Source organism: Scomber scombrus, chromosome 16 (assembly GCF_963691925.1).
Source record: "Scomber scombrus chromosome 16, fScoSco1.1, whole genome shotgun sequence".
In the NCBI taxonomy this organism is placed as follows: domain Eukaryota; kingdom Metazoa; phylum Chordata; class Actinopteri; order Scombriformes; family Scombridae; genus Scomber; species Scomber scombrus.
The window spans coordinates 7,735,805-7,750,711 of NC_084985.1; the positions used below are offsets into that span (position 1 = coordinate 7,735,805).

The 14,907-nt window shown below is 37.8% G+C and overlaps 1 protein-coding gene across 1 annotated transcript; it reads right to left on the minus strand.

Moving 5' to 3' along the window:
* Nucleotides 1-42: 42 nt before the first annotated feature.
* Nucleotides 43-8,804, minus strand: ddah2 (DDAH family member 2, ADMA-independent). Its single transcript, XM_062436121.1, has 6 exons — nucleotides 8,728-8,804; nucleotides 7,041-7,664; nucleotides 5,525-5,713; nucleotides 3,082-3,201; nucleotides 2,171-2,314; nucleotides 43-759 (listed from the first exon to the last, which is right to left on the minus strand). Exons 2-6 carry the CDS (start codon nucleotides 7,338-7,340, stop codon nucleotides 637-639), a joined length of 876 nt encoding a protein of 291 aa, XP_062292105.1. The 5' UTR covers nucleotides 7,341-7,664; nucleotides 8,728-8,804; the 3' UTR covers nucleotides 43-636.
* Between the last annotated feature and the right edge of the window lie 6,103 nt (nucleotides 8,805-14,907).

Sequence of the window (14,907 nt, forward strand, 5' to 3'; positions counted from 1 at the left end):
AAGAAACAAAGACAAACTACTGTTAACCAGTTAAAACTTTATTGGTATCTCTACATTTGCTATGAATTCATATGTAGGAAAGCTAACACTAATAAAACAAATCTGCATTCTACACTTAGCAGCTACACGTCCTGTAATCGAGACTGAAAATACAACATTTGAGATCGATCATAAGGGATACTAAAGGAGCTGTACATTGTCCTGCTTTAAACTACAGACATGAAATTGAACAGTTTCTTTGTAATTTAACATAAATCTGGGGGGAAAAAAGTGGTCATGACTTACAAGTTAAAACAGTGTAAAAACTACGACTGCATTCAGTGGTGTCATTAATAGTGTTTTTGTTAGGCTTATGTGAGGAAACCAGCATGCTGTGCTGTAACTTCAGCAGGAGGGGAGAGGGGGGGGGGGGGGGGGGGGGGGGGCTGTGCCAAGAATCAGCCTGTTTGCAGATGTTACAGTTGGATCAGATCCTCATACATATGCTGTGTGTCACCGTTTTTTCCCCTTCGAACAATAAATAAAAGATGTTAGCCGTCTAAAAATGTTTCTTTGATGTGGACGCCCCTCACACCCAACTTAAGATCATGTTAAATGTTAAAACATACTGAGGGCATTAGGTTTGGGGTTGTTTTTTTATGTGAAGTATGTGTGCTTTCTATTGATGAGGAGGCACAGCGAGGACAGAGACGCTCCCAGTTTGGAGGCCTCGCTGCTGGCTGTAGGCAGGAGGGTGTAGTCCTGCAGCTTCTGGAAAGCCTGAAGAGAAAAGAAGAAAAACACACATCACTGCCAGAGACTATTGAACACAATAAGGGAGAAGTTTGTCTCACTTAAGAAGAAGTGGCTTGACAATACCTTAAATAACATCCTTTTTTTTTGTTTTTTGGATTCCTTAAAATAGTAAGATCAGATAATTAAGTCTATTCTGGGTGTCTATAAAAGCTGAAAACAAGAATACTCTCAGCCACTTCAGGCAAAAATAGACACTTTGGGCCATTTCTTCTAATGCAGCTAACATTATTCCTGTGCTCTCACCATCATTTATTTTGCATTTCCATCCTGATTATACACCTTTCCCATAGTAAAAATATATTGCAATCATTTAAAATAAAGGATTACTTCACACCTGCACATATTCCCCTGTAAGCAAAATTATAGCCTGCAGTGTATTTCCCAGCAGGAATCATAGTAGTGGGTGTAGTGGTGATTATGTTTATATTTCAGACTCATTATTTTGGAGCAAAATACTTTTAACTTGTCCTCACATCAACCTTTAATTTCAACAGAAGGATAATGCTAGACATTGGCTCAATAAGACATTTCAGCTTTTATCACTGCAGTAAGATTTATTTTTATTGATCCCCTTGGGAGAAATTCAAATTGACATATCTGGAAAAAAGTAGCAGTGTAAGTGTGAAAGTACTAAAAATAGAAAAAACAATAAATAAGACAAAATAATTAAATAAATGGATAAAATACTATATACAGTAAACTGGATCTTTGTGTCAAAATATCTGCAATATATAAATGCAATATGCAGTTCCTGAGATTATATACAAAATATACCTTCATACAGATGAAAATAAATGTGCAATGTGCAGAAAAAACTGATATATTATGTGCAATGTTCCTGGGATTTACATAGTAAGTAAATAAACTCATGCATATTGTTTTACATGTGCAGCATCAGTCTTTTTTAACTGTGAGTAAGTGGTGTATGGTTTAATCCTAATCCTAGTCAGTGCAGTGGCAGGTACAATACTTATATTTAGCATTTTGACTCTGTGACATGTGGTTTACAGGGTTACCACAGATACCTGCATCACAGGAAACAAAGTGCTATAAATAAATAAATATTCTTATACAGTGTCCACAAATTGGGGAGGAGATTATTAAGTGTCTCAGTTTCTGCTGATCAATGATAAGATCAGTAAAACTCAGAAATAATGCATCTTTAAATAATAAGGCCTTTGCTATTTTAAGCTACAGACTTTCAGGCTATAAATTGCAGCAGCGTCTGATTACAGAGGATGCAGCAGTAGGTTTAGACTCTTTATCTGCATTCATTGCAATGAGATAAAAAACATATTATGCTCCTATAATCTGATAACAATGTGTCTGTTTTTGAATTTGAGGGTTTGATCTGAACAATCAAAGCTGTACTCACGGACACGCTGTCGGGACATTCCTCTGCAGGCCGGTGGAGCAGGAAGTCTCGCTTGGACGAGCCCTTTATGTAGATGCAGTTGGCCGCTGATTCCTCCGGGACAGTCAGCACTTCATAGTGGTGATCGGTCAGCTGTTCCATCATCTGGAGACGAGGACATTACACACACACTTTAATATTACTGACCACCACCCTGACAGCTACACACCATCTCAACATTACACTCACAGACTCAAAGGCAGAATAAGGCTCATTATTGATGTGACATCATCACTCAGTAGATATAAGATGTGTGCAGTTCATGTTAGGACAAAGATGAGGGAAACACACGCAAACAGGGAGAGAGAAATTATGACAGAGAAAACACGACTTTCTAATACTATGTAGAAGGAAAGAGTCAAAATCTAATTAAACTGCTGCTGCAAAATCTAATTAAACTGCTGCTGGGCTTGCCCTCTACTCTAAATGTGACTTTTTTTCTTCAAAATATATTAGCTGCTTTGTTGATGAATTAAGCAAAAAAGGATTATAAAATGTCCACAGAGACACTTTAGTCTGAGGTTAATTATAATAATAATGATACTAATCATACTAATAAACTTTACTTATAGAGCATCTTTCATACAAAGGGAGGTAGCTGAAAGTGCTTTACTGAGAACAAAAATACAATAAAACAACAGCAAATAAACTAATAAAATAAATATTACCATTGTTCTTTCTTTTCTTGCAGAAAATCATAAAATAAATGGAAAGAAATTTCATGCTTGCCTACTTTTTTTTTCCTGGGCAAGAATAATTCCTTTAGGTGCATCAGTGGCCGTTTGATTGGACAAATTACCACCTTTTTTTTTTTAAACCTGGGAGAAAATGCACACTGCTACACACACACACACACACACACACACACTCACCCGAAGTGTCTTCTTGGCCCCGTCACTGTTGCTGATGATGATGGTGTCCGGACCTCCCATGGAGCAGATGTTCTTCAGCCGGGCTCCACCGCAGACGGGGACGGTGGAAACGGCAAAGTCCTGAACAGATGGAGGTGGAAAAAGTTTAATTTATACAAAAGTCCCTGCAGTTTCTTTTCTTTTCTTTGAGCACAAGAGGAGTTCTCTCATCTTGCTTCAGCAGCACAGGAGGCTGTTGTGGTGTTCACATCACATGACAGGCGTTTTTCACATCTCACTTTTTAACTTGTCATAGCAGGAAAACAAAAGCTACTAAAAACATTAACGACGACTCAGTCACCAGTGAGTCAGCGTGATCCTGAAGCTGAAGCGGCTGAACAGAAGTCAACCATCATTAATTTCATTACTTGCGCTACCGTTCTCCTTCTCCGAGTAGAGACGAGCTCAGCTTTTCACTTTTTTTTCTAATCGCTGACCGTGTCAAACTTTTACCACTCGTAGCTCGACTCAAACCAGCCTGCCGTGTGATTCTGGATCCGAGGAGTTCGTGCAGCTGCAGATTTTTGGGTTGAATAGTTCTTCAATATGGATTCAAGCAGTTATACATTACTCACAATTTACTCAATAGTTTTGACAAGAAACAAATCTACTGTAGGTGTTATGAGAGCAGATTTTGCTTTCTTTAACCTAATAAAGGCATGGAACTGTGCACCCTGCCAGACCTACATAAAACAATTACATTGATATTAAAGCTTTAACCAACTGGAAGTAAAACAATTATTCAATTAATTTATCAACAGCTACCCAGGGCACAAAACTAACACCAGCCATCAGATTTAAACTGGTTAATTATGCATATGGTAGTTTTGTTTATTTCACTCACCAGACAAAAAAAAAAAACAATAGCACAAGCTATCAAAATTTGAATATTCACTCATTTGGCTGGTAGATTTTTAAAAAAGTTAATTTTTCACCATGTAGCTTCCTATTTTCATTACATTTTAATGAAGAAAAATGCCAGCTTCTAAATTTGAATATTTTCTGTTTTTTTAAGTAGACCATGAATACCTTTGTGATGTGGACTTTTAGTCAGGACAAAACAGAACATTTTAGGTTGCATCTAGGGGTTTGGAAAAAAAAGTTTCACCATTTTGTGACATTTTATAGTTTTATTTGTTATCTGATATAATTTTGTTGCTTTTATACTTGTATGTGCATAGATGTACCTGCCTTTGTGAATTCTATTTGCTTTTTAAAGTGCTATATAAAGATTAACTGAGAAACTAATCAGCAGATTAATAGCTAAAAATTGTTATTTGCAGCCTTTCAACAAAATTTTATTTCAAGAGTTTTAGTGTCCCATTAACTAAAAAAACATTCCTTAGGATTTCCCAGCATGTTAAGAATAATATTTGTTAAAATTATGAACACTTGTAACAAGTCCGGCTGATTTGGTGTGAAAATGGTTTCTAGCAGCTGCAGAGAAAACATACTGGCAAACTTCCAACAGCATATTTGGCGCAATCCTAATTAGGACATAAACAAATGTTCCCTGTTATCAGGAATCACTGACGACCTCACTGGAAGTCATGCTCTGCTGAATGTTTCACTCATTTTCAACCTTGTTTGACATGAATCCTGGATTGAGATGCTACCATGCCGTTTAATCTACAATCCAAATATGAATGAAGCTTGTTTATTGTTGATTTTTGAAATGCAAAGATTTGAATCAAACTGAGATTATACTCTAAGCTGCAAAATATAATGTACTGAATGTTCCTAGTACTTTACTTCTGCTTTTTACAGGCAGAATATAGTAATTTTATCAATGGCAATTGAAAAGCATGTAAAACACTAGAGTAACGATTTCTGACACATGATACTGAGGATCTGAGTTAACGGTCTGCTGGTCTTCCTCTTTCATCCCTCGCTCTGACCGTATGAACCCTCCCACCCACACTAATACATCCCATACTGTCAGACACGAAGCCAACAACACACACACACAAGTGCAGAGGACATGCGTGTGTGTGTGTGTGTGTGTGTGTGTGTGTGTGTTCAGAAGTGCGCAAAATGCACTTAAGAGAAGTGAAGGGATCAATATTAATGGGTGAGTTATGTAAATCCTGAGGGGGACACAATGTGTGGTCTCCATCATTTGGCTAAAGGAGCTGGTCTCGTTCATCAATGTTTACAGACTATAATTCCCCAAATGCAATATTGTTAATGGCCACCTGCTCACTTTGGCAGCTGGGTCGCTTCCTTACAAGAATCTTTGGCACTGAGACTCTCTGTTGCCTTGGGCTAGAAAATGAAACTATTTATTATTTTAACCTTTTTTGGGTTTTTTTTGGAAGGATTTGGTTTGTTTTTTCCAAGTGCTAAAGCCAGAAATTCATTTAATAAGCAGGAAAATTCAACATATTAAAGATTCATTTCTTACCCTGAAAGTGTCTGCCAGCACCTCGGCTCCTCTGCGGTTGGTGTGGGACGAGATGCCGACAAAGAACTCTCTCCCCGTAAAGAGGACGTCGCTGCCCTCCAGCGTGGCGCCTCCAGAGTCCCCCTCTTCGCCCCCCATCTCGACCACGGTCAGGTTCAGCTCTGACATCACCCTCCGCACTGCCTCGGCCTGAGCAAAAAGGAGGAGAGAGGGAGAGAGAGAGAGAGAGAGAGAGGAGAAAGAGAGTAGAAAAGGACATGTTCAACTTGATTCACTCAGAGTTTGACCATCAGAGCAAATGAACAATCTTACAAGGTGGTTAAACACAGTTTGCATCTATTTAACCAGTTTCAAAGCATATAATTATGTTTTTAGGTTTAAATGACAGAGTTTTGTTGAGGTCAAATGATAATGTTTTAAAATGCTTTGCAAACTTTACTTATTGGTGCACTCGTGGAGCCTCAGTAGTGATTTACAGGTAGGTAATTTTTGAATTTAGGGCTGCAAATAAAGATTATTTTTATTACAGATTCACCTGCTCTCACCACTGTTTTGCTCCTAATTGATTTGTCTATAGTGCTTCTTCATTTCCTCCAAAGAAATTAAGCTCTCTATGATGTGTGACACAGAAAAGCTTCATGTTTCAGAAGCTGCACAGGGTAAATATTTTTGCAATATTTTTGCTTTTACAAAGTCAACAAACCACTGCAGCGCTATCTGAATTATTTACTAATAACTTCCAACGGCTTTCCTGGAAAGTCCTGTTATGTAATGTAATCTGAAACATTATAATGACGGGGAAAATATTCAAAAAATGTGTAATTTTTAACAGGCAAGCAAACAATTAAACTGGAATGAATTATTGGGTTTTAATAGGAATGTTTTTCAAAGGAAATTTCTACTCTGCTTATAAATAATACCAAATGTTCCAGTACACATTGGCTCAGCTGCCAAACAGAAAAGAAACATCAAATCTATAGGACAAACAATGTGAGCAAACATCAGGAAACTGTTGACTTGAGTTGGAGCATTTCTCGTATTTAAGTGGTTGCTTTTCTAGAGTCTTTTCTCACTTCTATTATAGATTACTCTTCTGATTATTTTCTCAATTCATTGTTCAGTCCAAAAAACAAAAGAAAATAACAAAAAATGCCTATGTTGACTTTCAGTAAATTGCTTGTTTTGGCTGATAAACAATCCAAAAACCCAATAATATTTAATTTACTGTCAAAGAAGACAAAGAAAAGCAGAACATGTTCACATCTTCCTTCTATGCTTCTTCATTTTCTATCAACTACTTAATCAATGTATTGTTTGAGCTCTAAATGCAACTAAAAGTTTCTTTTCATACTGTACTTTTATGCACTGAAAGGAATAGCTGACTCTTTTGTTTTAGCATGAAACAGCAGATAGAGAAGTACTACCTACTCCCCCTTGTATCTGACAAGCCAAGATTAAGTGTTTTTATCAGAGGATTAATGGTGCAGAAATGGGTGAAGTGGAGCCATTGTGTTACCTCGCTGCGTCTCTGCTGTTTGAAGGGTCGGGTGATGAGTGCCGTGTCTCCCTGGATGACCGCCACGTCGTCTATCCTCCAGCTCTCGGGCAGCTCGGGGTCAGGGGGGATCTCGATCAGCTGCAGGCCCACTTTCTGTCTCAGGGCTCCTGTCAGGCAACCGAACTGACGCTGAGCCTTGGCCAGGTCCACTGAGACGTCCCCGTTCTTGCCACCGTCTCCCGCCGTTTCCCCAAAGGTCTCTGGGATGCCTCGCACTACAGCGTGGGTGAATCGACCATATGGGCACATGTTTGCCATGATTTTACCAAAGTGTGTGTGTGTGTGTGTGTGTGTGTGTGTGTGTGTGTGTGTGTTTCTTTGACTATAAAAAAAGTGGGTAGCTGAGTACTGGTGTTCTGCCAAGAGACAAGCAAGAGGTAATAAAAAGATGCAAATTCTTCACAAAAGAAACCACACTAAATCCAGTTAATGGGATGAATCAGGAGGTCCAGGAGTGAAGCAGAGAGCATCTTCATCCCCCGTGTCTCTCTTCTTTTATTTCAGCTTTCCACCACCGGCTACTTCCCCATCTGCATTCTTACAGATGCCAAAAAAAGTGGAGGCAGATGATCCTCGGCCAGCCTAACACAGATGGAGATGGACATGTTAACAAAGGACAAATGGAGTAAACTAAACAGCATGGATCAGATTATTTGAGGTGCAGTGCAAATATTTTCTAGTTTAAGGAGGTTAACGTCTATCTCAATATCTACATTACAGAATAACACCAAAGAATTGAGACTTGCTCATTGTCCATTTATAAGAAGAAACAACTGAACACATGTTATTGTTATTTGAGCTGCAAATGCAAATATTTTCCGTGGGATTTGGGAAATATTTCACTCTAGTTTGAGAGATTTATGTCTCCCTCATTATTCATTCCACTTACAATATAGCATAATTGAGACCCATTGTCAATGTATAAGAAGAAACAACTTAACAAATGTATCGCGGGTGAAACATTCAAGGCCAGCTGAAATAACATTTAGAGTAGACAAAAGGAGCATTGTCCAAAGTCAGATTATAAGGAAACATTATTGAATAGCTTTGCAATATGCTGAAAAAGCCTTTCCCCATATTTGGTCAGTGGGTTAGATTTTAGGACAATTGCCCTTTTATCATCTTCCCTGTAACTCACAGCAAGCAGTCGCCCACTTAGAGGCTGCAGAAAGGGGGGAGGTGGAGGAGGAGGGGAGAGACTTTGGTGCTCTTCCACACAGGATGTCCCCCTAAATCTGTTTCATAACTTATGCAACAAGTGCTGAGCTTTGATGTTCAGCTCATTGTGTTAGTAAAGAAAGGCAAGCACACAAAGCACATGAAGAGTTACCTGCAAGTGAGCAATGATACCTGGAAGGAACTATAGTTTTAATGTTTTAGGGCTAATAAAAGTGACTATTTTTTAAATGCATACTCTTAAGCTGTCCAGCTGCATCAACCAATATGAATATGAGCAAAAAAACCGCAGGACAAAAACATCTCCAAGTGTTTGGCAACACACCGCCCAGCAGATTCAATGCTCTGCAGCCTCAAACACTTCTGATGCGAAGAGGAGGAGGAGGAGGAGGAGGAGGAAAAAACTGTCACTAAAACTCACAGAAGTTCCACAAATATCAAATATAGATGTTAATTAATATCTCCTCACCTGTTTTTAATGTGGGCAGCAGTTTCCCTCCGTTTGTTTTATCCCCCAAACACAGACACAGATCCCGTTATCCTCTCGCTCCCTTTTCCCCTCTGTATGCCTGGCGACGTGTCAACGGTCACAACGTAACTACGCACACTTCCGGTTAGACGTTTAAAAATAAAACACCTCTGAAGAACAACTACATCTCTTTATAATCAAGCAACTTTAAATTAACATATGATGGGAAATATTTAGCATAAATCATTATTTTATGCTGCAAACTTATATTAAATGCTCTATTCTAGTCTAGTTTTTATTTCATTTTTCTCTCTTTCTATTTTTCTGTAGTTGTTTTATTTTCTATTATTAGTGGGGTTTTGTTTTTGTTTTTAATTGTATGTTTTAATGTTTCCACTGTTGTTTTACGATTATTGGGTTTTATTTTTATTTTTCAAATTGTATGTTTTTATTTTTTATTTCTTCCCCAATTACTGTCAAATGTTTGTTTTAATGTAAAGCACATTGAATTGCGCCTGAATATGAAATGCACTATATAAATAAAGCTGCCTTGCCTAGAAATTGGCTCTATAAAGGTCACCACAAAAAGTTAACAAACCAAATTGACGTCTTCTTTAAAAATAGATTTAATAATCGTTGAGCTCTTATTTCGTTAAGCTAACATACGTAACATCCGGTGTACGTCACGTGCGTATCTCTAGCTTGACCTAGCTCCCCCCCATCCCCCACACGTCCTGCAGGGAGTCAATCAAGACTGATTTCTGATCAATTACAACCAATACTGAAGCCGCACTACACAATAGACACTTTATACTCACTAATTACATCACAGGAGCAAAAAGTCTGATTAAAAAGATTCATTTTTTTTGTTGAAGATGAAGAGTATCATCTCCAAGTTCATAAAAAAAAAAAGATAACTTAAAGGGGAACTTCAATCTGGATCTTGTTCTCCTATGTTTTTATGTCTAAGTGACTAATGGAGACAACAATTTTTGAAACTGGTCCAGTATTGAGTGAGATCGTTACAACAGCTCTTAAATGGACCGTTGTCCCTTGGGGCAATTGTGCCTGTCAATTTCCGTCCACTAAAAGTGCTCGTTTTAGCCCCTGGTTCAGGATGTTACTATAACTGTCTGATAACATTATTGAAAGAATCATACAGAGAATAAAATGTTTTTACCCTCACTTTTCACTTAATACGGTCTGTTTTTTATTGTGTCTAATAAATCGAGAAGTCTCATTCTCAAATAAAATTGTTGCGTTGAGTTAAGTTGTCGTAATCTAAGATAAATATTCAAGCATGTATTTGAATTGGAAGTGTAGTATTCTGCCTGCACCACATTTGAGTGACAGACATCATCTATGACGTATGTATAAGGAACACATGTTTGGAGCTGGCGGGTTGGATGGATGGCTAGATGATGAAGGTTGTCTAACTTTAAGGAAGTAACGTTAGTAGCTTTATCATTTTATTGATCATTTTAACCCAAACCATGATGTTTCCTTCACCTTAACCAAGTGTTTACTGTGTGTAAAACATCATTTTCCATCAGTGATTTATAACCGTTTCCCAACTGGTAGAAAAAACTTAAAAGATGCGAAAACAGGGTCCAGGTTGAAAAATACATTTCTCTTTAAAATAGGCATTTATTTTCCTATCATACACTTAAAACCACCTGATCAAAGTAAAAACTAGAATGAATAAGAGTTAACGTTAAAGCAACTATATCACAGCAACTTAAAAATAAAAAAATGAATACATTAGCATCATAACAGACATTATTGTGACCTATCCAAAAGGATGGAGTGCAATAGTTCAGCTGTATTACCTAAACATTCAATGTTAACCCTTCACAGTTAAGCTAACATTAGCTACTGTTTAAACTAGGTTTTTTTTAAGGTAACTTACCATCAGTTTTGGGCTGGTTACTGCAAACTGTTATTAGCGACTTTATAATAATTTACAGTCAAAGAAATGCTAAATTTTGAAGTCAACCAGAGTAGGATTAAACATTTTAACGTACCACTGTTTTTGGACAATCTCTGCATAAATTAACCTATTTTTGCCACATGTAGCCGATAAGCCTACCCTGACACCCTTTCCTGGTATTAAGACACTGAATTAATGGAGTTTTTCTATTAGATTTCCTGGGATTACGGGCTCCTATTTCACCCCCCCCCCCCCCCACCCCCTCTAATAATCCTGATGAATTGTTTATGAAAGGTCAGGTACTGTACAGCTTTTCCTATCTGCTTATATCTGCCCGTTAAATATTACACTAAAGCCTAAACTTAGGACTGTCTGCAGTGAATCAAATAAGTCAATATGTCTCTCACCTCTCCCACAGTGCTGTAAATAATTGGTTGCATCAAGTTTCCAGTTCATTTATCTCACTAGGCTGTCTAAACATGTGTCAAATCGCCTTCTTTTTCTCTCTCTTTCATTCTTTCATTCTCCTCTCTTTCTATTCAAAGTCAGCGCAGATTAAGGCTTGTACACGCTGTACCACTGAGCCGCAGTGTTTGTCTGTGTGACACGACAAAAAATAATAATAATCTGGCTTTTCCAGAAAATGTGGGTCAGATGATGTTGGATAAACAGGTTGCTTCATCAGCCTCTAAAGGAAAAAGCTCTGCTGTTTATATTACAACCCTTTAAAATGGCATCAGTGTGAATCTTGTTTACAATCAATAAGGTTTTTTTTTGCTCAACTTTGGCCACACATCGCTGCAGGTTTGGACAGCAGTGGCATAAACATGCATAAACACATCCTCGGTAACAGATGGCTGTGAGCTGTGAGTTTATAAATGTGGATGTCCGCATGGGAGTGTGGGGTTACTTTTTTGTAAAGCTGCTCAATATTTCCTTCTACTGACTCGATTTAGTTACTACAGCCAAGAAAGGCAGAGATGCAGAAGGTATTCAGCAACAGAGAAGAAATATATATATGTGTGTGTGTGTGTGTGTTTTATAAACAAATGAAGAGAAAGAGTCAGAAAATGTGAGGGTGATGTAATAACAGAGGGATGTGTGGCGGGAAGGGGGGGATGGAGGGAAGAGAGGACAAGTAGACGGCACACAGACCAGTGCAGACAGGATTAAAGAACACCATCTGTCCGCTGAGATCCTTCCAGCCAACACACAAAAAACATCCCCGTTAAAAAAACACCATCAGCAGGTTCACCCCACGTACCCCGTCTGTGGAGAAGAGAAGGAAAAAAGTCTCCCCTCTTATTATAATTCAGTACTTTTGTCCTTAAATATCTAGAACACTCCTGTTACAGCTGGCAGAACTGGACGTGATGTACTTTGAATTACACAGGAGCAAAATGCATAGTAATTATGTGGATGTTCGAGTTTCTTTTAGTAATTTAGAGTCGCTTATAAACTGCTCTGCTGGAATCCAGTTTTTGGCCAGTTTTGCAGTTTTTTATATCAATGATGGAATCAGTTACGCTCCTAACTGAGTGAATTTGCATTTTATCAAACATCTTCATCAGTTTTAGTTTGTATTTCTTCACTCAGTTAGGAGCATACAACCATAGTTTTATGTTTTATTAAGTATAAGGCTGCAACTAAGGGTTATTTTTTATTACCGAATAATCTGTAGATTGTTTTTTTCGATCAATTAGTTGTTTGGTCGATAAAAGGTTAGAAGACTGTGGAAAATATCTTGTGCATTTTTTCTTAAACAATTACACAAAATGACTCATCGATCATAAAAATAATTGCAGATTGAGTTTCTGTTGATCGACTAATTGACTGATTGATGCAGCTCTAATAAAATACATCTAATACCAGTTTAAAAACATGCAAACAACTACATTTCATTAGCTCATTCAAGGCTGAAATTAGGCAAAAAAAAAAAAACTGCTTTCATGTAATAGTTATTGTGTAAAAAAGACAAATTCATGAATCCAAACACATTTTAAGAGATTTGGTGCATTTTTAGGTGTTTTTTGTTACTTGGCTTAATAATTCTTTTTGATTTATATAGATTTATCACCACTGAAGTCATGAATGAATTGATATAAAGAGTCAATACAACTAGTCTGAGGGCCAGTTTCTCTAAATTTGCAACAAGCAAGCTGCGATTTGCATCATGAGATCATTTCCTGTTGTGTTAATTTTGGCATGTTGAACACAGTACTTGTCACATGTGCATGAGGACTGAAACGACTGCAGGCCTGACCAACATTAGTGAAACAGGGAAATGACACTGTTTACGATCTGTGTGTCACCAGAGAAACCAAATCCTCAGAGTTCATGATTAGTCTATAACGATCCATTTTATTCCTTATAAAAGTCAAAGAAACTGGCAAAAACTGCCTTATAGAAGAGTTGTCGGACTGATTATCCTTCTAACATCCTTATTACTGCCAGTAAATCAGAGCAATGAAAGAAAAGGTTTAGTAAATACAGTTTGTCAGAGGCGTAGCAGGAGTCTGACAGCTTCTCCTGAGAGTCTTCTGTTTTTTTTGGCCGTGTGCTGCCGTGTAATTAATCAACTAGTAAACAGCTTATTCAGTCTGAGCCTGCTTGGCTCAACCCATCACAAGACTAGCTGTCAGCAGACCGTTCCTACATGCTGCCCTCACGTCTCCTATTACGCCCTGAAGGATAATTTGGTTATACTGGCCTGCTCTCCATCTCACTGATTCTGTCTATCTGACATGCTGACTGTCTTTCTCCGTGTTTCTTTCGCTGTCGAAGATGCTGACTCTTTTCTCCACTGTGCTCTTTACAGAAGCTGCTGTCTCACACATTTACGCATCAACACATACACAATATGCCTCATTTAGACAAAAAAAAAAGGATAATATTTCTCATACTTACACACAATCTCAAACAATGCAAGACAATGTTTAAAGGACAGGCTCTCAATGTTTCAAGTCTGTCTTAAAACAACAGTCAGGAGCCCAAATTAATGTTGACATACATTAGTAATCATTCTTCCTGTTCATACTGACTATTAGAGATCCCTTCATAATGAACTTATAATGTAAGTGATGGGGGACAAAATCCACAGTCCTCCTGCTGTGCAAAAGTGTGTTTACACGTTTATCTGAAGCAAATATGAATCTTCAGCTGTCCTAATTAGACAAATCAAGTCAATATCTTTTAAATTTACTGTCGTTTTATTGCCAAATTCCCTCTTTTTGTTACTATCCTTCCACTCTAAACACTGAAAACACTGCCTGCCGAGACACAAAGAGAGACATTTTTTGCTAAAAAAAGACTGTGACTGTGTGACTAACTCAGACTGCTGAATCCTCCCATACGTTATCCTTCATCACTTCCATTGTAAGTTTATTATGAAGGGATTTTCTAATGGTGGGAATGAACAGGGGGAATGATTACAGCAAGGAAAATGTTCATTTAGGCACCCAGCTGTTGTTTTGAGAGGAATAGGGTTAAAACTAAAAATTGTGAACATATCCTTTAATTCAATTCAAGTTAGTACACAGATCCACTAACCTGTAAAGTAAAATTACACAACATCTCCCCAAATGTTTCTCAGATATGTGAGTGTTTCATCCACTTTTTTATCACCTGTATAAGGTGTTAGACTCTATAATTAAACTAAGAAACAATTAACTCATCTCATCTGTCATCTATATACAAACCCAACCCGCTTTATCATGATATCTTCAGTATTTCTTTCATGCAACACCACAGATAGATAAATGATCTTATTGCTTATCCTCCTCTGTAGTAAGGTCAGAGGTCACCTACAGTAGGAGCAGATCTTAAACATTCATCACACTTTGCCATAAAGTCTCTTTCTGCTGACTGCCATCGAGCTTACCAGAGAAGTACAAGTCCACTTATTTGGCTCAGTGTCTCTTAAATACTTCCTTTCTGTTTCTACTTTGTTTGTCACTTCCTTTAAACACTAACGTACCGGTATCCTTATTCATCCTTTCAACTAATGAGCCAGCAACTTTGACTAAAACGCTGTTTTTTTTATCGTGACACACCCACTATGATACAAAAACGAACGCCAAACCTACATTCTTTGGCCGTCTTTACCCGTCTCAGCTGATCGTTATTACCTCTCCAAATTAAATTAAAAGTTTTAGGGAGGAGTATTTTTTTTTTTTGTCTAAGTCAGGCCTACGACAAAACATAGAGGCCAAGACCAAGAGTGACACAAGGAGAAAAAACCCAGAGGTGAA